The sequence below is a fragment of the Euphorbia lathyris genome, chromosome 1 (genome assembly GCF_963576675.1).
Source record: "Euphorbia lathyris chromosome 1, ddEupLath1.1, whole genome shotgun sequence".
NCBI lineage: Eukaryota > Viridiplantae > Streptophyta > Magnoliopsida > Malpighiales > Euphorbiaceae > Euphorbia > Euphorbia lathyris.
The window spans coordinates 11,832,684-11,856,921 of record NC_088910.1 but is presented as its reverse complement, the minus strand read 5'-3'; the positions used below and the strand labels follow the sequence as shown (position 1 = coordinate 11,856,921).

At 33.6% G+C, this 24,238-nt stretch overlaps 1 protein-coding gene across 8 annotated transcripts; it reads left to right on the top strand.

Moving 5' to 3' along the window:
• The first annotated feature begins 2,296 nt into the window (after positions 1-2,296).
• Positions 2,297-23,021, top strand: LOC136221817 (uncharacterized). 8 transcript variants are annotated; one of them, XM_066009308.1, is made up of 10 exons: positions 2,298-2,640; positions 3,043-3,415; positions 4,573-4,781; positions 4,857-5,535; positions 8,306-8,397; positions 11,777-11,841; positions 13,240-13,498; positions 19,432-19,512; positions 19,626-19,677; positions 22,275-23,021. In XM_066009308.1, exons 4-6 carry the CDS (start codon positions 4,950-4,952, stop codon positions 11,807-11,809), a joined length of 711 nt encoding a protein of 236 aa, XP_065865380.1. In that variant the 5' UTR covers positions 2,298-2,640; positions 3,043-3,415; positions 4,573-4,781; positions 4,857-4,949; the 3' UTR covers positions 11,810-11,841; positions 13,240-13,498; positions 19,432-19,512; positions 19,626-19,677; positions 22,275-23,021. The 8 variants fall into 8 exon arrangements, with proteins under 8 accessions (XP_065865355.1, XP_065865372.1, XP_065865380.1 ...); XM_066009289.1 differs by having other exon boundaries at positions 4,573-5,535; positions 22,275-22,595; positions 22,701-23,021; XM_066009272.1 differs by adding an exon at positions 4,152-4,227 and having other exon boundaries at positions 4,573-5,535.
• The last annotated feature ends 1,217 nt before the right edge of the window (positions 23,022-24,238 follow it).

Below are 24,238 nucleotides of genomic sequence, written 5' to 3'. Positions count from 1 at the left end.
ATTATTAATATTATACTATATTTATACGATTTTTTTTATAGAATACTATATTTATACTATTATACTTTACACAACACATAAAAAAATATTATATACAAAATTATTATAATACAACAAATAAAAAAACATAGGCTTAATGCTTCTCCATCCCCCTTAACTTGTCCAAATTGTTCATTTTACCTCTCCAACTCATCGAAGGTTCTATTTACCCCCTTAACTTCATAAAAATGGTATTTCTCACCCCCTTAACTTGTTCAAATTTGTCATTTTACTCCTTATCTACTCATCGAATATCCCATTTACCCCCTTAACTCCATAAAAGTGGTATTTCTCACCACGTATGATCCTATTTACCCTCTTAACACCATAAAAATTGATTTCTTATCCCTTTATAGTTGTAAAAAAAATTGAAAAGAGAAAGAACGAATAAAAAATGCAAATAATGAACATTAATATAAATAAGTTAAATACATTATATGCAGGGATAAATAATTTACCAAAATAGGACTATAATTTTTGGGGAAGTATCAATTTTTATTTTTTTTATAAACCTAACCATATATATTACGAAACAAAAGAATTTACATCATTCTGAACATAAGAAGAAACACAATTAGGGAAATCTTCAATAAAAATTTCCAACTCAGAAAGTGATCGTGCCCAAGCAGCTAAAATGTGTGCAGCAGCATTTGTTTGACGTCTTTCATGCACGAACTCTATTAATGCAAAAGAATTGGCCACCTCTAGAATATCACCTACAATGATTCCAAGCTAATTTGACAAAGCTAAATCACCTTTAATTAATTGGATAGCCGAGGCTGAATCAGTTGCTACCACAATTGAATTGAATCCACAATCCCGAACCACGCGCAATGAATATAGAATCGCAAATAATTCCGCATGAAGCACCGACAAAGTAGACCCAATTGGACCTCCACCCGATATAGATACCAAGCCATTACTATCTCGAACAATCATTCCAAATGACCGGGAAGTATCAATTTAGATTCCACTTACAAAATAACATAAATATAGGTTTAACGTTTAAAAAAAGTTATCAATTTAGGCTTCGATAACAAATTGTAAGAGGTGAAAAATACCACTTTTATAGTGTTAATGGGGTAAATAGAATATTCTATGAGTTAGAGAGATAAATGGACAAGTTGAAAGGGTGAGAAATACCACTTTTATGGAGTTAAGGAGGTAAATAGGACATTCGATGAGTTGAGAGGATAAAATGACCAATTTGGATAAGTTAAGGGGGCTGAAGAAAGTGTTAATGGGGTAAATAGAATATTCTATAAGTTGGAGAGATAAATGGACAAGTTGAAAGGGTGAGAAATACCACTTTTATGGAGTTAAGGGGTAAATAGGACATTCGATGAGTTGAGAGGATAAAATGACCAATTTGGATAAGTTATGGGGTAATTCCGCATGAAGCACCGACAAAGTAGACCCAATTGGACCTCCACCCGATATAAATACCAAGCCATTACTATCTCGAACAATCATTCCAAATAACCGGGAAGTATCAATTTAGATTCCACTTACAAAATAACATAAATATAGGTTTAACGTTTAAAAAAAGTTATCAATTTAGGCTTCGATAACAAATTGTAAGAGGTGAAAAATACCACTTTTATAGTGTTAATGGGGTAAATAGAATATTCTATGAGTTGGAGAGATAAATGGACAAGTTGAAAGGGTGAGAAATACCACTTTTATGGAGTTAAGGGGGTAAATAGGACATTCGATGAGTTGAGAGGATAAAATGACCAATTTGGATAAGTTAAGGGGGCTGAAGAAGCATTAGGCCAAAAAAATATTATATACAAAATTATTATAATTATTCTATTTAAAAAAAAGGCTTAAAACATTTTTTGACCCTTGACCTATTCAAAATTTATGCATTTGGCCCCTGACTTTGTATTTGGTCCCTAACCTATCAAATTAGATAAAATCCAATCCATGTTGAATAAAAATTAACTATGTTGGAAAATTAACAGCAATAACCAATACAAAATAACACATGACAAATAAATAAAATTAATTTTCACTCTATTGGAACACTAAAAAAAGTTTTTAGAATTTTTTTACTGTGTAAAATAGTTACTGTTGTCATTTCTAGTTGAAAAGTAATTTTATTTATGTGTCATGTGTGGTTTTTGTATTGGTGACTGCTGTTAATTTTTTAAGAAAGTTAATTTTTTATATTGATTGAATTTTATCTAATTTGATAGATCAGGGGCCAAATGTGACCAAATAATAGATCAGAGCCCAAATGCACAAATTTTGAATAGGTCAACGGACAAAAAAGGTGCTTTAAGCCTTAAAAAAACAAAACCTAACCTATACTGATCTATCTATCATTACCTAATAGACTGATACCCTAAATTCTAAGTGAAGAACACAGCAGCCGCCGCCGCCGTCACCACCACCACCTAGCGATCTCCATTATCCGCCGTCCTTCCTCCACCGCGGTTCCTCTATCCGTTCCGAGCGCCCTCGTTCCTCCACCGTCGTTCCGTCTCGCACAGACGTCCCATCTAGCACATCTGTCGTCCCATCTCGCACCGACGTCGCACCACCGTTGTCTCGCACCGTTTTTGTTCTGATCTCTCATCGTCGTTGTTGATTTATGTAAGTAGCGCTTTTGTGATATTTTTATTATGAAAACCCTTGTATATATCAGAACCCTTTATGTCATTATTTTATATTATTTTTTTTAATTGTATTTTTTTTAAGATAAGGACAAAGTTCATAAAAGAAAAAAAAGATAAGGATACAAAAAGATGAATAGATTTTTTTTAATTGTATATTTTTACTTTAAATTGAGTGTTTGTAGCTTAGCTCTTAATTAGTATTAATTTTTGAAGCTCAGTTGTTTTTTTTTTACATGATTACTTTTTATTTATTTTTATTTCAGGATCAAATTTCATTTTCATGTTTTTAGAGAACTACAAATTTGACCCTAACTTCTAAAATTGTATAAACTTTGTTTTAACGTTTTCGATTAATATCAATTTTACCGTTATATTACAGAAATTTTGAAAAGTCAGATTTTATTACTATGAATCAAAGCCTTCGGTTATCAGGGGCGGAACTAGGAGGGGATATGGTGGAGCCGGGGAAAAAAAAAAAATTTTTGTATATCAAAACGACGTCGTTTTGATATAAAAAATTAACAGCAGAATATAACAACAGATTAACAAAGCCGGCGCAAAAACGCAAGGATTTAGGTCGTCCTCGAAGGCTTCATCGTAAACCTCCTCTCGCACACGCACAGAGCCGGCGCGAAAACGCAAGGAATCCGCGCCACTGGGAGGAGCAGCCACTCTCCACCGCCATCGCTGCTTGCTATTGCAGCCGCCGGTCACTCGCCGCTGCTTGTTTAACGCGAATCGCAAGGAAGGAGGTGAGTTTTCGTTTTATTTTTCCTGCTTGATTTTTCATTTTCGTTTTCGTTTTTGCTGCTTGATTTTTCTTTGCTTTTGCTTTTACTGCTTGATGAATTTTAGATTGAATTGGGGATTAGATTGAATTGGATTGGATTATGAATTGCTGCTTGTATCTTAATTTATGTGTTTTGGATTTCTGGATATTGGTTGCTTGCTGTTTCTACTGTAATTTGTTTTCTATTGTAATTTGTTTGTTTTGGATTTCTGGATATTGGTTGCTTGCTGAATTGGGGGTTTCTTTTGATTACTTGCTGTTTCTATTGTAATTTGTTTGTTTTGGATTTCTGGATATTGGTTGCTTGTTGAATTGGGGGTTTCTTTTGATTACTTGCTGTTTCTATTGTAATTTGTTTGTTTTAGATTTCTGGATATTGGTTGCTTGCTGAATTGGGGGTTTCTTTTGATTACTTGCTGTTTCTATTGTAATTTGTTTGGGATTGCGTTTTCTGAATTGATTTGATTGTGGATTAGCTTACCTTGCTGTTGAATTTGTAGCACATATGAAAATTTACATCTGTTATTGTTACATCTGAAAATTTACATACGACGTTGTTTTGCTCATTAGCTATTTTTTCTAAATTTGATTTCAATAATAGTTACTGACGTTTCGAATTTTTTGTTGACGTTTTGAATTTTTTTTGCTGATATATTTCAGCCCCGGGTTATCCGGGGTTCTGGTTCCGCCACTGTCAGTTATTATTAGGAAAAAAAATCTTGGTGCAATGGAGCCCCTCGGACTCTGAGCCCTGGCTCCGTCTTGGCTTGGAAGGTGTTGGTGCTTAATTCTTTGTTGTAAATATCTCTGTACGCTTTATTTATTTACTTCCTAAAATGTTATGTGAAAGATGTTGTTTATGTCATTGTCTTATCTAGAATGAACTCACAATCACTCAAAATCTAATTAACATACTCATATTTACTTGAGAAAGGTAGACTAAACTAGTATTTAAGTGATAGAGAACAATATTTTTCTCCCTGCAACAATGTTGGTGTTATAATTTAAGTATTCATTATTTTGCCAAGTTATACTTTTATTAGTCTCACTCACAAATATTATTTTGTTTGTTATTATTTAAAAATTTAGGTTTGACTAATATACCCCTCTGCGTTGTAGCTTTCTCGCCTTTCGACCACAAAAATACCTAAGCATGAGACATCTTCTCTAAGCGGTGCAAGTACCAGATCCCTTTCCTGCCTTTCACTTCGGTGCGGCAAAAAGCAACAGCACCACCTTCTCGGTCTCAGTTTCATCTCTTTCAGTCGCGAATTACGATTTTTGCTTCAGTACTGGCACAAAAAGAAACCGATCCATACGGTTATTAGGTGAGTTTTACAGTTTTGGTCATTTATATTCTCTTTCGAAAAATGGATGGTCGAACTGAAATTGGAGCGGTTAAGGAGGATCTGGAAGGCTTGACGGTGGTGGAGCTATTTACTTCACTGTTCACAACTGTGGAAGAGGTTTTTTCCTCTAGAGAAGAGAAATTTAAGATGGAAATTCAGGATAAGAACAGAGAAAACGAATTGTTGGTGGAAAAATTGCAGAGGTTTAAGAAGGAGAATGGGGAATTGGGAGGAGTGGTCACTCAAGGGTTGGAAGAGCGAGATGAATTTGTGAAGCGGGATGCATTGCAGAGGTTTGAGAAGGGGTGTGGGGAATTGAAGGAATTGATTACTCGATTGACTGAAGAGCGAGATGGATTCCAGAGGTTTGAGAAGGAATGTACGGAATTGAAGGATTTGCTTGCTCGATTGACTGAAGAGCGAGATGGATTCCAGAGGTTTGAGAAGGAATGTACCGAATTGAAGGAATTGGTTGCTCCATTGACTGAAGAGCGAGATAGATTGTTGAATATAATGAAAGAGAATGAATACCACAAGAAAGAGATTGTGGATCTCAGAAGGAAGAACTGTGAGCTTGAAGGTGCTAAGCTGAATGCTGATACTGAAGTGGATCTCTGTAGAGGGACAATCAAGGGGCTAGATGAGAGGGTTTTGTCTTTAGAGAAGGGTATGGAGACGTTAAGAACATTGGAGAAGGACCCATTTCTGAATCTCTCTCTGCATACAAATGCAGGTATTATACAATGCTTGAATCTCATATCCATTTTATGTATTGTTATTTATGTGTTAGATATCTTATTCTAGGATGTTAAAAGGGGTTGTCGTGTCCTAATGTGTTATGTAATTTATACGTGTTCCACATGATAATTAATGTTTGAACTGATAGAAAGTAGTAATGAATTCTTATCGATTTCTCTTAATGATTGATACAGAAAGCCTTGCTATATATAAAAAAACTCTATTTACAGTTGAAACTAACTAACAGAATGGTAATACCTCCTAGACTAACTGCTTGTGCCACATTTATCTCCATTCTTGATGTTTTATTCCAACACTCTCCTCTCAAGATGCAGTGGTAAGATGACCAATCCCATTTTATTCAAAGCATATTTCATTTGATTTTTACTGAGTGATTTAGTAAATAAATCAGCTAGTTGATGATTAGATGGGATAAAAGGAGTTGTTAGGAAACCATTTTGAATGTATTCTATTACAAAATGACAGTCAATTGATATGTGCTTTGTGTGTTCATGGAAAAATGGGTTTGCTGCAATGTATATTGTTGACTGGTTGTCAAAATGCAAGCTCAGAGATAAGTCAATATTGACACCAAATTCCTTAAGCAAATAGGTGAGCCATTTAAGCTCACAAGTAGTAGTAGTCATGGTCCTATATTCTGCTTCTGCAGATGAAAAGTGTCACTGTGTTTTGTTTCTTAGATTTCCAAGAAATAAGAGAATTACCAAGCATAACACAATGCCCAGTAACTGACCTCCTTGTAGCATTACATTTTCTCCAATCCGAATCACAAAAACCTTAAAGTTTTAAATCATTATTTGATGGATAAAATAACACCAGACTTGCTGTCCCTTTTAGGTACTTCAGAACATGCATAGCTATCTTCATGTGTACTTGAGATGGCTTGTTCATCAACTGGCTTAACTATTGAGTTATATAAGACACATCTGGTCTTGAAAACCCAAGATAGAGAAGCTTACCTATAAGCCTTCTATATTGTTCATGTTCTTCACAAGGATCTGCAACATCTGTGAATTGCAAGCCACAAGGAAAAGGACTAGGCACTGCTTTTGCATTAGTTTTGATAACAATTAGCCTGAAGAAGATCTAGCCATCTCAACTCCTAAAAATACTTTGCAACTCCTATATCTTTTATAGTAAAAGCATCATGAAGCTCTTGTTTAACTTGAATGATTAAATCCTCTGAAGTTCCTGTAATGAGGATATCATCCACGTAGACTATGAGAGCAAGAAAATCACTATGTGTCTTTTTAGTGAAGAGACATTAGTCATGAATTGACTCGACAAAACCCATTGAACACGTTTTGTTTGTGAATTCCAAATTCCACTGTCTTCCTGCTTGTTTTAAGCCATACATGGATTTAATAAGCTGCATACAATCCCAAATGGAACATTATATCCATCAGGAGGTTCCATATATAATTCTTCATCTATATGCCTGTGTAAGTAGGCATTCTTTATATCTGCTTGATGTATAACCCATTGACTTGTTGCTGCTATGGCTAAAAGCATTCTAACAGTTGTAACTTTTGTACCTAGGGAGAATAACTCATGATAATAGCCACCACAATTCTAGCCTTATATCGATCCACAGAACCATCTGCCTTATACTTCGAAATACCCACCTAGAGGTAATAGGTCTCTTGTCAACAGGCAATGGAACCAATTGCCAAGCTTAGTTCTGTTCAAGAGCTTGCAACTCCTGTTGCATTGCCCCAACCCATTTTAGATTAGTACTAGCTTCATTATAGGTATTAGGTTCCTGTTCTTTAGAGAGTTTTGACAAGACAACATGATGGGAAGAAGTATAAGAGAAAGGGGGTGTCATGTCTCTGATTTTGTGCAAACTTGATTAACAACAAAATCTTGTAATCAATTTGGTTGGTTACTAATTCTTGTGGTTCTTCAAGGTTCAGGAATAGAAGCAGGAATAGGAGAAGAATTTGAAATAGTTATTTGAGAAGGATTAGGAGGAAAATCATTTTATTTTGGAACTGATCCAGAAGTAGGAGAGGATAAGGAATTAGGAATAGGAATGCACTGAGTAGCAGTCATGGGAGAGGAAGCTAGGGAACAAGAAACATCAGGATTTAAATCTGTGGAAACTGGTAGAACTGTGTTTGGGTTAGAAACAGAATTTGAGGACACAAAAGTAAGAAAAGGAAAAAGAGTCTCATGAAGAATAACGTCTCTAGAGACGCAAACCTTTTGTGTAGACAAATTGTACAATTTATATTCCTTTTGACCAGGGGAAAAAACCAAGAAAAATGGCAGAAAAAGCTCTTGGAGAGAATTCTCTTTTTAAGGTATTTGTTTTGGGTGAGTTAGACTAATATTTCCATTATGTGTTTGCTTTTTTGTTTTTAATTTGTACGGAATCGTTGATTGATTACATAGATACTAATAATGCACTCTTAACTGAGTAAAGGTTGAAAAACTGATTTTTTAAGTCATCCAGGGCTTAAAATCATGAATTGGGCCAATAGCTTTTGGCGTGAGTTAGGCTAATATTTACATAGTATCAGAGTGTTGTATTCAATGTTAGTTTCATGTTTTAGATGATTCTGAGCGTGAGAGGTGCGTTAAATATCTCACGTTATATTGCTTCTTATATATATATATATATATATGAGCAAATTCTTTTTTTAAGGTATGTTTTGGGTGAGTTAGACTAATATTTCCATTATGTGTTTCCTTTGTTTGTTTGTTTTTAATTTGTAAGGTATGTTTTTGATTGAATGTAGCGGAAGAAGCGAAGATGGGCGATTCTGATGAGAAAATGCAATCAGAAACAAATCCAAATCCAAGTGGTGGCTCATCACATAGGAAGAGAAAGGTAAGTCAAAGTTCATATATCATTGGCCCGCTTATCATTATTCTTACATTTTGACATGATATGATTGGCACGATTATCATTTTTCTTACATTTTGACACGATGAACCGATAATCTATCGGAATTGCACCTGTATATATGTAGAGGATATTTATTATAACTGGTATGGTTATATTTCAATACAACTGCACTTGTTGTTTCACTCTCTCAAGTTAATCTCTCCTTTAAAATTGTTAGATTTCTCATATTGCTTAATTAAATAGCTATATGGTTCCATGTATGTGTGAGTCAATCTTTCTCCTTTGAGGTATCCTTGTTGTTTCACTCTCTCCGGTATCTAATTTACTAATGCTATATGGCTCTTTGTATATGGGAGTCAATCCTCCTTTTTTGAGATACGTTTTGGTATGTTAGCCCATCTCACCAAAAATTATGGTCAAATATCTATTTGATCCTCATCATTTCAGTAATTTTTAAATGGACTTTTGTATATTTGGACTTTAATGTTACAGTTATATAAGTTCAATGATTTTTATGTCAAACCATGAAGTTTAGGATAAGGGGTGGGCAAAAACCCCGGAAAACCGGTAATCCGAACCGAAAAACTGGTAATCCGAACCGGTGGTTTTGTTTTAGGGTTGAAAAAATAGACTGGTTTCGGTTTGGAGTGTTCAAAAACCACGGTTTACGGTTAACTGAACCGTGTAATATATATCTATTTTAAAAATAATATTATATATATACATATATTATACTATTATTTATATTATACTTTACACAAATATATACACATAAAAAAATAATATATATACATTATTATAATTATACTATACTCATTATTCTTTTCTAAGTTTTCTTTATGTTTTTGTTTCCGTCTGAAAAACAAAACGATACCCTAAAGTCTAAGAGAAGAAAGAAGCCGCCACCCACCACCTAGCGCTAGCGACTATGTTACATGGACTCGGATACGAGTGTCCGAAACGGGTGTGGATCCGAGTATCCGGTACGGCAAGTTAAAATTTTTTGGACATGGGGACTCTGTCCTAAATTTGGACACGGATACGGGGATATGGGAACAATTTTTTTTTATATATTTATATATATAGAAATTCCAAAAAACCCCCAAAATTTAAAACATTCATCAACTGTAAAGGGCAGCCCAGTGCACTACGCTTTCCCACTGAGCGAGGGTCCGGGAAGGGGTCCCACCACAAGGGTGTACTGGGGGCAAGCTGCCCCTGCCAATTGTATTAATTAAAAATTAAAAGTTGGGATAGGATGGGAGAAGCAATTAACTTTAAACATCCATCAACTGTATTAGAGAAAGGAAGAAGCAATTAATTAGGGATAGGATGGGAGAAGAAGAGTCTGAGAAGAGAGAGACCGAAGCTTTTAATTCTATTTTGGATTTCTAGGAGTGTTTTTGATTCCCAATTAAGTTTAATTTTCTTTTTCATATAAAAAACTAATCTGCTTTTACTTTAAATAGATTGTTTTTTAAAATACTCTCTAGGCGGGATTTTATTTTCATTGGTTCTGCACTCCAAAATGATGTCGTTTTGGCGTGCAGAACCAATTAAAAAAAACTGGGCCCAGATTAAACGACTTCGTTTTGTCTGGGCCCAATATTTTTTTTTAAAATGGTGCCCAGCTTCATTGAAACAATCTCAACCAAGAAGAAGAGACATTTGACGGCGGTGGGGCGGCAGACCTTCTTCCTCAGATTCCTCCGGAGATGGAGGGCTGTTCAGAGCTTGCCATATCCGGGTGTTCAGTCACGAATCCGACACGGATTTCGTACCCGAATCCGTGTCATGTTGACACCGGTACAGTGGCATTTTTGCTGAGTCCATGTAACATAGGCTAGCGATCTCCAGTCCTTCCCTCAACAGACCAGCTCGTCGTTCCTCCACCGCTGTTCCTCCTCGTCATAACTCCACCGCGATTCCTCCATCCCTTCCGAGCGCTCTCGTTCCTCGTCCTCCATCCCTTTCGAGCGCTTTCGTTCCTTGTCCTCCATCCCTTTCGAGCGCTTTCGTTCCTTGTCCACCATCCCTTTCGAGCTCTCATGTAACTACTAAGTAGCATTGTATGGTTTCCATAGTCACTTTGTATCTGAGACAGTAACTGAAGTTAAAAAACTAATCTGCACATTATTGCTGCAAACTGGATTCAGTTGCTAATGTCTGGGTTTGCTAATGATTTGCTAATTTCTGGGTTTGCTAATGTATGGGTTTGCTAATATGTTTGCTAATTGCTAATGTCTGGGTTTATAATGTTTGCTAATGTCTGGGTTTATAATGTTTGCTAATGACATTAATGAGCTTTGAAATTGTGATAACACTTTATATGGAAAATTTGACAACAGTTTAATGAGATAGAATAATGTATCTGTTTATGAGTTGGTCTACATGCTATCTGTTAGCAGATACATTAGCCTCCAAATTAAATGTGTTCCCACTTATATTAATCTTATAAAACTTACTGCATTTTTTGCTAGGATGTCAGTATCCACAAACTTGACTGCACCTGTAACAACTTCATATCTTTCTTTTTAAGCGTTGCTTGTTTGTGGCTACTAAAGCTATAGCTTCAATTGTGTAAAATGAATGCTTGATGCAACATGTTAAGCATTGCTTGTTTGTGGCTATTAAAGCTATAGCTTCAATTGTGTAAAATGAATGCTTGATGCAATGGAAAAACTCTAAGTTCATAATTTCTATGAAGATTTTTGTTCTTTTCCAAGAAATATCTTTCATAATCACTACAATTGGTTGCTTCTTAAGTTCTTTAACATACTTATGTTTTAATAGCATGCTCCTTCTAGCATTTAGACAGGTTCCTTCTAGCATTTAGTGATAAATTCCATTTTCTCAATAGTTGCTGGCAATAAACTCTTCTTGAATTATTTGCTATTAGTTGACTTTAGGTTCAGAATTCTTGTAATTTTTGTCAAGTTTATATTTATAGGTTTTTGAAAAGATATGAAGTTTTTTTCATGTGGAATTATACGTTTGAATCTTAATTTGATATGTTTTGAGAACTGAATCTGTTTGCTGCTGATGTAGATAATAGACATGTAATTTTGTTTAGTAATTATAGCATCTATATGCTCATTTATAGTAATTAATATAACAGTAAGGATAAATAATAATAAGATAGTTGTTTGCAATAAGGACCAATTACTACATCAGCAAACAAGCATGTCGCTAGGTACAAAGTTCAATTTAAGCAGAGGACATAAATTAGTGGCGAGCGCCATATATATGTCAAAAGAAGTTCATCTTTGCAAGGGTTAATAAAATTTGATAACACTTTGTGATATCTCATTAGTTGGTCTACATGCTAACAGATTGCTATATTTTTTTTTCCTGTTTTCAGTTGTTTACCAGGGGAGACGATGATAAAAACTGAAACTACCGACGGTACTTCAAGTACTCCTTTAAGTATGGAAAATCTTGAGAAAACTACATCCAAGTCTTGAATATTTGTATTTCTTTATGTTTTGAATGTAAACTTGATGCATTGTTTATTTAGTTCGGTACTTATGTTTGAATTCTGAACTTTTATTATGAATTCATTTCGTTTGGATATTTGAAATTATGTGTATTTTAACATCATTTAAAAATTTAGGTTTGGGTAAAAATTATGGTTAGCTGTTGATTTTTGGTTAACCAGCGAGAATTGGTTAAACACCGTTAACCGAAAAACCTAACCGAAATTAATTATTAACTGATAATGCATGGACCGATTTCGGATTGGATGGTTTAAAAACCCGATAGTTTTGGTTCGGTTAAATTTTTTACCCCATGGACCGGTTAACCGAACCGTGCCCCACCCCTACATAATATTAGTAATGCTATAGTTCAGGGGGCTATAAATGTAATTTACCTTTTGTTTTGGCAAGTGATTAGGCCCTCAAACTGAAAGTAGCGGGTCTAACTCAAATTTTTGTCTTGTCAATTGGTTATTCTTAATTGCACTATCTTTCTAAGTTGTTGCTACATTGCATTGCACTGAAACTTAATAGTGTTTCTTCTTTACCCTTTCTGTTCCAATTTTGTTTTCGTCCCCATTTCCGTTTCCTAGCTATGTTTTGAATGCTGTGTTTTAGAAATAACGTTTTCGGTGTCGGTTTCCGTTATACAGACAAATGGTTATTCTATCTTTCTAAGTTATTTCTATATACAATGAAATTCATTTGCGTTTCTGCTTTTTCGTTTCTGTTTTAGTTTCGTTTTTCGGTTTCAGTTTCATTATGCAGACAAATGGTTATTTTTAATTGCACTATCTTTCTAAGTTTTTGCTAAATTGCACTAAAACTCAATAGCATTTCTGCTTTTCCGTTTCTGTTTCAATTTCACTATATTTTGAAATGATGTTTTCGGTGTCTGTTTCGGTTTCAGTTTCCGTTATACAGACAAATGGTTATTTTTTAATTGCACTATCTTCCCAAGTTTTTCTATATTGCACTGAAAACTCAATAGGGTTTCTGTTGTGATTTCGTTTTCATTTCTATGTCCGTTTCCTACCTATGCTTTGAATACTGTGTTTTAGAAATAACCTTTTCAGTATCCGTTTCGGTTTCAGTTTTCGTTATATAAACAAATGGTTATTCTTAATTGCACCATCTTTCTAAGTTGTTGCTATATTGCACTGAAACTCAATAGTGTTTCTTCTTTTCCGTTTCTGTTTCAATTTTGTTTTCATTTCCATTTCCTAGCTATGTTTTGAATACTATTATTTAGAAATAGCATTTTTGGTGTCGGTTTCAGTTTCGGTTATCTAGACAAATTGTTCGCATTTGATTGTTATATCTCTGATATCCTAAAATTTCATGGCAGACATTGTCGAAATAATGGTTAGCAACGACGAATCTTCTTCACTCGAGAGAGGCAAGCGAGTAAAAGTTGAAGAGCCTGTTCCTTCTATTTCTCCTGTTGAGCACCGTTCACCTTCAGCAGATCTGCCGAAGCGGCTGAGTGAGCTTGGGGATGACAGATCGAGTTCCTCTAGCTCAGATGATTAATTGGATCTGTCTTTTGATTATTCTACCATTTATAAGACTCTGGATTGAGGTTTTAAGAAGTTCTCCACAGCTTGGTATGATTAAACTCCCATTTTGTTGATATTTGTCATTAATTGTTATACATGTTTTAAGCCTCTTTTTGTAATGATCCGGTTTTGGAAATCGTATTGTCGTGTCCAAAATTGATAGTCCTATCTGATATTGCTTAATCAGTGAAACGATCCTTCTCTTTTGATGTGCTTTTGGTGATTTGAGCCTTTATCTACATATTGATCCCCTGCTTTCCAAATCTGCTTTATAAATGCATCAAACATTTAAAATGAACTGCTTTCCAATGGTTAAAATGAATAATGTGCTCTTAACCTAGTTTATGTGTAAAAAACTATTTTTTTAGTCATTAAGGGCTTATAATCATGAATTAGATTAGGCCAATAGCTTTTGGGGTGAGGAACCCCAATATTTACATAGTATCAAAGCCTTGTATTCAATGTTAGTTTCCATAAATATTTGTTTCACGTTTTAGATGGTTCTAGGCGTGTATGGTACGGGTTAAATATCTCTCACGTTATATGCTTCTTATATATATGTAAAATATGAGCACATTCTCCTTTGGGTAAATAATTTATTAGTCCCCAATTTTTTACGTGACATACTGTTTAGTGCCCCTATTTTGGAAAACATATTATAACGTCTCTATCTTTTGTCAATATTAACTCTTTGGTCCTTGTCTTTTTTTTTTTTTTTTAGATTTTTAACTGAACATACCTTAGCTCTTAGGACAACCATAGTACAATACAAAATGGCCATGTTACTCTGTTCTTTTTTTTGTCTGCTTGTTTATGCCAAATATAACGGTTAACAACATAGTTGTGAATGGTGAAAGGCGAGTCGAGGCGATAAGAGCAAAATATCGCCTCGAGGCGAGGCGACTGCCTCTCGCACGTGTGGCGACAAACAAATTAGAAAAAAACAAAAAATAAAACCATAACTCAAATTGACTAGTTTAACTTCTAAAGTTGTAAAACAAAGTAAAACTTCTAGTCTAATGCTAAGATCCTGATTCCTAATAACATATCAAACATCATCATCAAGCTCAATGTCATCGTACTTCCAACAAGGATTCGTTCTTGTTGTCGCTTTCGTTGTATTAGAATTACTAATACTGATGTCCAAAAGCGTGCAAAGTTTGGAAAATTAGACACTTGTAAGCTACTATTTCATACACTTTCATACATTTTCACAAACTTCCATAGAGTTGTAAACACTTTCACACATTTTCAGTTCACACGCTTCCACAAACTTGCATAACAGTAGCGTAAACTTGCATAAACTTTCACACACTTTCATAACAGTAGCATAAACTTTCGTAACAGTAGCATTAGCATAAACTTTCACACACTTTCATAAACTCCTCCTAAACTTTCAAAACTTAGTAATAATAACACAAACCACAAAATTTGGGCAGCATAAAACTTGCATAAGTCATAAATAAAGGGTAGAAATTTGGGCAGCATAACAGTAGGATGAAGATGGAAAAAAAAGAAAAAGAAAAGAGAATATTATAGAAAGAAAAATAAAAGAAATGAAAACAGAGAAGAGTATTAGAAACAAAAATAAAAGAAAGGAGAACAGAGACCGTACCTGTTTATGTCGATCGGTGCCGTTGGGTGGGTGGAGAGGAGGTTTGCTGTTGTGGCTATTTTGCTTTTTTTTTTTTTTTTTTTTCCTTCTACGCTTCCAAAGGTTCTGATGTCTTTAACCCTCTGAAGCACGGACACGCCGGCAACCCAACGTATCGCGTGTCCGACGACACAGAAACGACCGGAAACGCCTGGGACACGGTGTCGGGGCTGTTTCTGTAATATCGGAAAGTTGGACACGCGTATCAGTGAAGGATACGCGTGTCCCAGAAAAAAAAAAAACACTCCGATTCTTCAAATCTGAAAAGACATCCGTTCAACTCCAAAGGAATTCTTCAATCATCGATTCTTATTCCAAATAGATTTGGAGAGCCAGAAACTCCAAAGGACAGGGGGAATTAATGCCATTTATATGTATTTATTTAGTTATATTACAAAAAATCACATATAAAAATATATTTTTAATATTTATAAATGTGCCCCAATATTTTTAATATTTACACGTGTCCCCACGTATCCGTGTAAATATTAAAAATATTGGGGCACATTTATAAATATTAAAAATATATTTTTATATGTGATTTTTTTGTAATATAACTAAATAAATACATATAAATGACATTAATTCCCCCTGTCCTTTGGAGTTTCTTGCTCTCCAAATCTAAGAATCGATGATTGAAGAATTTCTTTGGAGTTGAACGGATGTCTTTTCAGATTTGAAGAATCGGAGTGTTTTTGCGTATCCTTCACTGATACGCGTGTCCAACTTTCCGATGTTACGGAAACGGCCCCGACACCGTGTCCCCGGTGTTTCCGTATCGGATACGTTGGGTTGCCGGCGTGTCCGTGCTTCAGAGATTTACACGTATCCGTGTCCTGTGTTTTATAGAAATGACGTTTCCCGTGTCCGGGCAACATAGCTTTAATCTAATATCCTTTTTATATTTATTTCTAATTTTTTTTTTTTTAAAAAACTATAAGCAACCACCTAAGTTCAGAGGGCGACTGCCTCCGACCGCGGCGTTCACCTTCTGAATAACGCCCGCCTTCCAGTGAAGAAGGCGGGGGAAGGAGCGCCTCAGGCGACCCAGTCGATCGCCTTTCACAACTATGGTTAGAAGTCTAAAAAAAATAGATAGAAGGACCAAAGGTTAACAGTGACAAAGGATAAGGACCTTATAATGTGTTTTTCAATATAGAGAGACTAAACAGTGTGTTAGGTAAAACATAGGGGACTAGTAAATTATTTACGGTTTTCCTTTTAAGGTATGTTGGGTGAGTTAGACTAATATTTCCATTATGTGTTACCTTTTTTATTTTGCAAGGAATGGTTGATTGCTTACGTGAATACTAATAGTGTGCTCTTAATCGAGTTTATGTTTACAAAACTGATTTTTTTAGTCCTCAAGGGTTTGTAATCATCAATTAGGCCAATTGCTTTTGGCATGAGTTTGGCTAATATCTACGTAGCACCTAGTATTCAAAGTTAGTTTCCATAAATATTTGTTTCACGTTGTAGATGGTTCTGGGTGTGTGAGTGGTACGCTTTAAATATTTCATGTTATATTGCTTCTTATATATAAGCAAATTCTCCTTTTAAGGTATGTTTTGGGTGAGTTAGACTAATACTTCCATTATGTATTTCCTTTTTGTTTTTTTGTTTTTTTTTAACTTGTGAGAAATGGTTGATTGATTACATAATTACTAATAATGCGCTCTTAATTGAGTTTATGTTTAAAAAACTGTTTTTTTTAGTCATCAAGGGCTTATAATCATAAATTAGGTCAATAGCTTTTGGTGTGAGTTAGGCTAATACCGTAAAACCTCTATATAGGAATACTCTATATAGGAATAACCTCTATTTTGTAATAAATAAAAACTCGGTCCCAACTTGGGCCAGTTATAAATAGGAATAACCTCCCAAACGTTATTTGTTATACACTTTTCAAGTCCCACCTTTAGAAACTATGCCTCTATATAGTAATAATTATATATATATATATATATATATATATATATATATATTTATTTATACTAAATTATAAAATATTAAAAAAACTATTGAAATTATTTATGAGTTGGAAACACAAACAACAACTTGAAATTATAAATATTTAGTTTTCTCATTGATGTTTACATTTTTCCCATAAAACTCTTCCAATTATCTATATATTGAACACCTAAACTCTAAATTGAAATTCTAAATATTTAATTTGTTCCATTAATGTCTATTGTTATAAGTTCAAAGATTTAGTAGCAAATATAAAAACTATATATCAATGTGTCAAACAACTTTACATAAATATTTTCTGAATAATAATAATTAGAGTTCTTGTTATTGTTAAAATTTTTAAATTTTATGTGTTTGAGAAATTTTATTATACTAAACTCTATTTAGTAATAATCTCCCAATTATTATACAAATAGCCCGGTCCCAAGTGTATTCCTATATAGAGGTTTTACTGTATCTAGATAGTATTGAAGTCTTCTATCCAATGTTAGTGTTCATAAATATTTTTTTCATGTTTTAGATGTACTAAACTCTATTTAGTAATAATCTCCCAATTGTTATACAAATAGCCCGGTCCCAAGTGTATTGCTATATAGAGGTTTTACTGTATCTAGATAATATTGAAGTCTTCTATCCAATGTTAGTATTGAAGTCTTCTATCCAATGTTAGTGTTCATAAATATTTTTTTCATGTTTTAGATGGTTTTGGGAGGCGTGAGTCGTACATGTTAAATATCTCATATGAGCAAATTCTTTTTTTAAGGTATGTTTTGGGTGATTAAGATTAATATTTCCACTATGTGTTTCCTTTTTTTGTTTTGAATTTGCATAGTTGTTAAAGGCGCGCCTCAGTCAAGGCTCAGGGTCTTGAGCCTTGAACCTAGAAAATGAGGCTCTGTACAAAAGGCTCTCACCTTGTGCGCCTCACTCGCGCCTGGGACCTTGAGCCTGGTGCGCGTGGCGGTTTTTACTTAGGTTTTTAGTTTTGTTTTTACAGTTTTCTCTAAAATAACTGTTTGATTAATCTCAACCACTAATCTAACTTAAATAAGATTAATCTTAACCCTGAATTTAAATAAGAATATCAAGATGTCATGATTAAATATATAGAAAAGTAAAGAAAGATTAGGCAAAAACAAACTTCCACAGACACAGTGAAGAAGAAACAGAGTGATGGTCTTGATGATGATGATTGTTAGTTTTTGTTCGGTATGTTCTTTTTGATTGATAATGAATGGTTATTAGTTTAGTAGCATCAGTTATAGGTAGGTTAAGACGTTAAGTATATGTTAGGGTCTCTATGAAGTATGTAATTAATTTGGTGTTTTTGACATTAATGATTTAGTATTATGTTTTTATGTGGTTTTATTTGTTTGTGCAGTCATAAGTATTTTTTTTTCTGTTTACACTTAACTAGTAAGAGAGTATATATTTTATTTTATTTTATGCAACTCGTGTATCTAAGGCGCCCGCCTTGCCTTGCGCCTTGCGCCTTGGCTCCACGACCCCTTGGAGCCTTAGCGTGCCTTGCGCTTTTAACAACTATGTTAATTTGTAAGGAATGGCTGATTGGTTACATAAATGCTAATAATGCGCTCTTAATCGAGTTTATGTTTAAAACACTGACTTTTTTAGTCAGCAAGGGATTATAATCATGAATTAGCCAATGGCTTTTTGGGCGAGTTAGGCTAATATGTGCATAGTATAGAGCCTTGTATTCAATGTTAGTTTCCATAACTATTTGTTTCACGTTGTAGATTGTTCTGGGCGTGTGAGTGATCGCATTAAATATCTCACATTATATTGACTCTTATATATATATATATACATATGTGAGCAATTCTCTTTTAAGGTATGTTTTGGGTGAGTTAGACTAATATTTCCATTAGGTGTTTCCTTTTGTGTTTTTAATTTGTAAGGAATGGTTGATTGATTACATAATTACTAATAATGCGCTCTTAATCGAGTTTATGTTTCAAAAACTGATTTTTTGGTCACTTATAATCATGAATTAGGACAATAGCTTTTAGCGTGAGTTAGGCTAATATCTACATAGTGTCAAAGTCTTGTATTCAATGTTAGTTTCCATAAATATTTTTTTCACGTTTTAGATGGTTCTAGGCGGCATGAGTGGTACGTGTTAAATAAATATCTCACATTATATTGCTTTAAATATATATATATATATATATATATATATATATATATATATATATATATATATATATATATATATAAGCAAATTCTCCTTTCAAGGCATGTTTTGGATGAGTTAGACTAATATTTCCATTATGTGTTTCCTTTATTTGTTTGTTTTTTGTTTTTAGTTTGTAATGTATTTTTTTATTGAATGTAGTGGAAGAAACTGAGATGTTTGATTCTGATGAGAAAGTGCTCTCGGTAACAAATCGAAATCCAAGTGGTGAGGAAAGAACAGGTAAGTCAAAGTTCATATACCTTGACTTTGTTGGAAGGCTTATTTGTTACAAGGGTGGTAATTTTTGACATGATATGTTCGGCACGATTATCATATTTCTTACATTTTGACAGGATTACCCGATAATCCGAATTGCACCTGTAGATATGTGGAGGGTATTAACTGGTAGGTTATATTTCAATACAAATCACTTGCTGTTTCACTCTCTCAAGGCAATCTCTCCTTCAAAATTGTTATATATCTCATATTGCTTAATTAGATAACTACATCTATATGGTTTGTTGTATATGCAAGGCAATCCTCCTCTTTTGAGGTATCTTTTGGAGTGTGACGCTTTTATTTACATGGTATCAGATTAGGGAGCTATATGGCTCTTGCTATAGAGTCAATCCTTCTTTTCTGAGATATGTTTTGGGATGTTAAGCTATATGGCTCACAAAAAATTATGGTCAAATATCTACTTTATCGGTCATTTCAGTAATTTCTTTATGGATTTTTCTTTATTTGGACTTTAATGTTACAGTTATATAAGTTCAAGGATTTTTATGTCAAGCAATGAAATTTAGGGGTCATAATATTAGTAATGCTATATTTCAGGGGCTATGTGTGTAATTTACCTTTGGTTTGGGCAAGTGATTAGGCCCTCAAGCAGAAAGTAAGAGGGTTTAACTGAAATTTTTGTCATGTCAAATGGTTATTCTCTATGTTTTTAAGTTGCTGCTATATTGCACTGAAGCTCAACAGCGTTCTGCTTTTTGTTTCTGTTTCTGTTTTATTTTCATTTCCGTTTCCTAGCCACGTTTTTAGAATTGATGTTTTCAGTATCCGTTTCGGTTTCAGTTTCCGTTATATAGACAAATGGTTATTCTTTATTGCACTATCTTTCTAAGTTGTTGCTATATTGCACGGAAACTCAATAGCATTTCCATTTCTGTTTCAATTTCACTTTTCAATTCCATTTCCTAGTTATATTTTGAATACTGTATTTTTGAAATGACGTTTTCGGTATCGGTTTCAGTTTCGGTTATACAGACAAATGGTTATTCTTAATTGCACTATCTTTCTAAATTGTTGCTATGTTGCACTGAAACTCAATAGCATTTCTGTTTCTATTTTGTTTTTGTTTCTAGCTAGGTTTTGAATATTATGTTTTAGAAACGGCGTTTTTGGTGTGCGTTTCGGTTTCAGCTTCCGTAATACAGACAAATGGTTATTCTTCATTGCACTATCTTTCTAAGTGGTTCTATATTGCAGTGAAACTCAATAACTTTTCTGCTTTTCAGTTTCGTTTTTTATTCCATTTCTGTTTCCTAGCTATGTTGAAATGAAGTTTTCGGTGTCCACTTCGGTTTCGGTTTCCATTATACAGAAAAATGGTTATTCTTAATTGCACTATCTTTCTAACTTGTTGCTATATTGCACTGACACTCAACAGAATTTCTTATTTTCCGTTTCTGTTTCTGTTTCTGTTTCAATTTCGATCTTATTTCCTAGCTAACTATGTTTTGAATACTATGTTTAGCCTACCCTTTAGAAATGACGTTTACAGACAAATGGTTCTTAATTGCACTATCTTTCTAAGTTGTTGCAATATTGCACTGAAACTCAATATTGTTTCTGCTTTTCCGTTTTTGTTTTTTTCTGCTTTTCCGTTTTTGTTTTAATTTCATTTCTAGCTATGTTATGAAAACAACATTTTCGGTGTCGGTTTCAGTTTCTGTTGTACGGGCAAAGGGTTATGGTTATTCTTAATTCCACTATCTTTCTAAGTTGGTTCTTTATTGCACTGAAACTCAACATCTTTTCTAGAGGTGGCAATTTCGTGTTTCGTGTCAAAATCGTGTTATCTCATATTTATGTTCCATATGGTTTTATATGTTATAAATGCTAGAAAAATGATTTTTGTGTCAATCGTGTCGTGTCAGTCGGGTTGGCTCTATAATCGTGTTTTCGTGTCAGAAATTGCCACCTCTAATCTTTTCTGCTTTTCCATTTCTATTTCTGTTTCAATATTTTTTTCGTTGCTATTTCTGTTTCTTAGATATGATTTGAATACTATGCTTTAGAAATGACGGGTTTTCGGTGTCCATCGAAGTCAGTTTCCGTTATACACAGAAATGGTTATTCTTAATTGCACTATCTTTCTAAGTTGTTATATTGTACGGAAACTCAACAGAGTTTTGGCTTTTCCGTTTCTGTTTCAATTTCGTTCTCGTTTCTGTTTCCTGTTTCACAGCTATGATTTGAATACTATGTTTAGAAATGTCGGTTTCGGTGTCGGTTTCAATTTCCACTATACAGACATGGTTTTTCTTAATTGCACTATCTTTATAAGTTGTTGCTCTATCGCACTGGAACTCAATAGCCTTTCTGCTTTTCTATTTCTGTTTCAATTTCGTTTTGGTTTCCATTTCGGTTTCCTAGCTATGTTTTGAATACTATGTTATAGAAATGTTGTTTTTAGTGTTCGTTTTGGTTTCAGTTTCCTTTTTACGGACGAATGGTTATTCTTAATTGCAGTATCTTTCTGAGTTGCTATATATTGCACTTAAACTCAATAGTGTTTCTGCTTTTCTGTTGCTGTTTGAATTTTGTTTCCAATTCGGTTTCCTAGCTATGTTTTGAGTACTATGTTTTAGAAATGACTTTTTCGGTGCCGTTTCAGTTTCAGATTTCTGTTATATAGACAATTTGTAAGCATGAATTTAGTGTTTGTTTGCATTTGATTGTTACATCTCTGATGTTTTAAATTTTCATGGCAGACAGTTGGAGACCTTTATGAAAAGAGTCGAAGTCATAAATAGCAACGATGAATCTTCTACACGCGAGAGGTAAGCCAGTAAGAGTCGAAGAGCCTGTGCCTTTTGCTTCTCCTGTCAAGCATCGTTCACTTGCAGCACTGAATTTGGGACACATTACATCGGAAAAGGCAAAAGTTCGGCGAATCTGTTGAAGATACTGAGCGAGCTTGAGGATGACACAGTTCGAGTTCCTCTAGCTCAGATGATGAATTGGAGCTTTCTCTTGATTATTCTGCCATTTATAAGACTTCATTGAGGTTTCAAGAAGTTATCCACAGCTCGGTATGATTAAACTCTTATTTTGTTGATATTTGTCATTAATTTTAATACATGTTTTAACTCTCATTTTCTAACTCTGTTTTGGTATTGTGATGCCGGGGTGGAAAGAGCCGGCCTAAGGGATCGTTGTGGAGTAGGAATGAATTGAATCGTACGTTGGAAATGCGGGAGCATGAAGCCCGGGTGGAAAGAGAGGGTCCCAAGGGATTGTTATGGAGTAGGAATGAATTGAAATCGTACATCGGAATTTAGGGCTAGAATTGTTACACAGTACTGTAAAGTTTAGGATTTATGTTAATGTTTAAAGTTTTTTATGTGAATATAATGTAACATCGAGTAGATGAAAAACAGTTATAATGGATATTAAAGTAGTTTTGTTATTGCTTTTTTTTTTGTAATTATATTAATAAAATATTAAATTTTTTGAAATTGTGTTATTACATTAAATATTTTAGATATAATTGATATTTGGAAAGTTTAAAGGGATGGTTAAATATTAAATAAACTGTTTTTTGTTTTAATTTTTTATAATGTAGTGTTAAAATTAATTTTATTTGAAAACGTTAGGATTTAAATTTATACCATTTTATATATGTTTGAGTTGAATTTATGTTAAGATTAATTTTTTAGTTCTTTTAAAAGGTAAGAGTTAAATATGGCCTTATCCTTTAAAAGAAGTTGAATATTGTCTTTATCCTTTGAAAGAAAAATTAAATATATGATTTTATTATTTATAGATAAGGTGTGTAAATTTTTTGGTGAAATTTTACTTCTAATGTTAATAAATTGGATCAATTTCGGACACTCTTATAAATTAGAGATATTTTTGTTTCGTATTTTGTACCAATTGCATAATAATTTGTTCTAAAAAAAGGATTTCATGTTTTTTTATAATTTAATAATAGAATTGGAGATTAATATTTATAAATTCAGTGAATTTTTTTAATGTTATTTTGTCTAATTCGTACAAAAAGACAGTATATTTTTTTCACATTTCAACATATGTTTGTGATTTGTTATTGATAAAATGACGCACGTGTGAAGTTAGATGACATGATTCATGATCGAGAAGACAGTTTGATGAATTATTTTTCAAATTTCACCAATTTATTAACGTTAGTGGTAAAATTGCTTTTAGCTTTCAACGTTAGAGGTATAATTGTACCATTTTAAACATTAGATGTAAAATTGCTCCTGACCCAAAACGGTAGGGGTATTTTTGCACCTTAATCCAATCTTTAACTATTGGAAACTGAGATCGAGTCTTTACAATCTAATTTTGTAAGGGTTCTTTTCTGTCCGATCCTGATTCGTTAGCTTTTCTTAGGATCAAATATAGTTGTCGAGTTTTTGAAGGCATTGTTCCTCATGTGTTCACATCAAACTTTTTTTTTAGCGACTCTCAAGAATATGCTTAATACATGATGTGTTTGAATATGTATATTTGACATTTCCAAATCTAAATATCCGGATCGCTTTTATTTTATGTAAATTTATATATTTATTTGTGTTCAATAATCACAATTTAATTTTAATTTGTAATTTTACTTTTTTTAATATAAATATATTAGTTAGACAGACTAAAATAAATGATGTTTGATAGAACTAACAAAAAAAAGAAATATTTAATTTTAAGTGTTGAATAT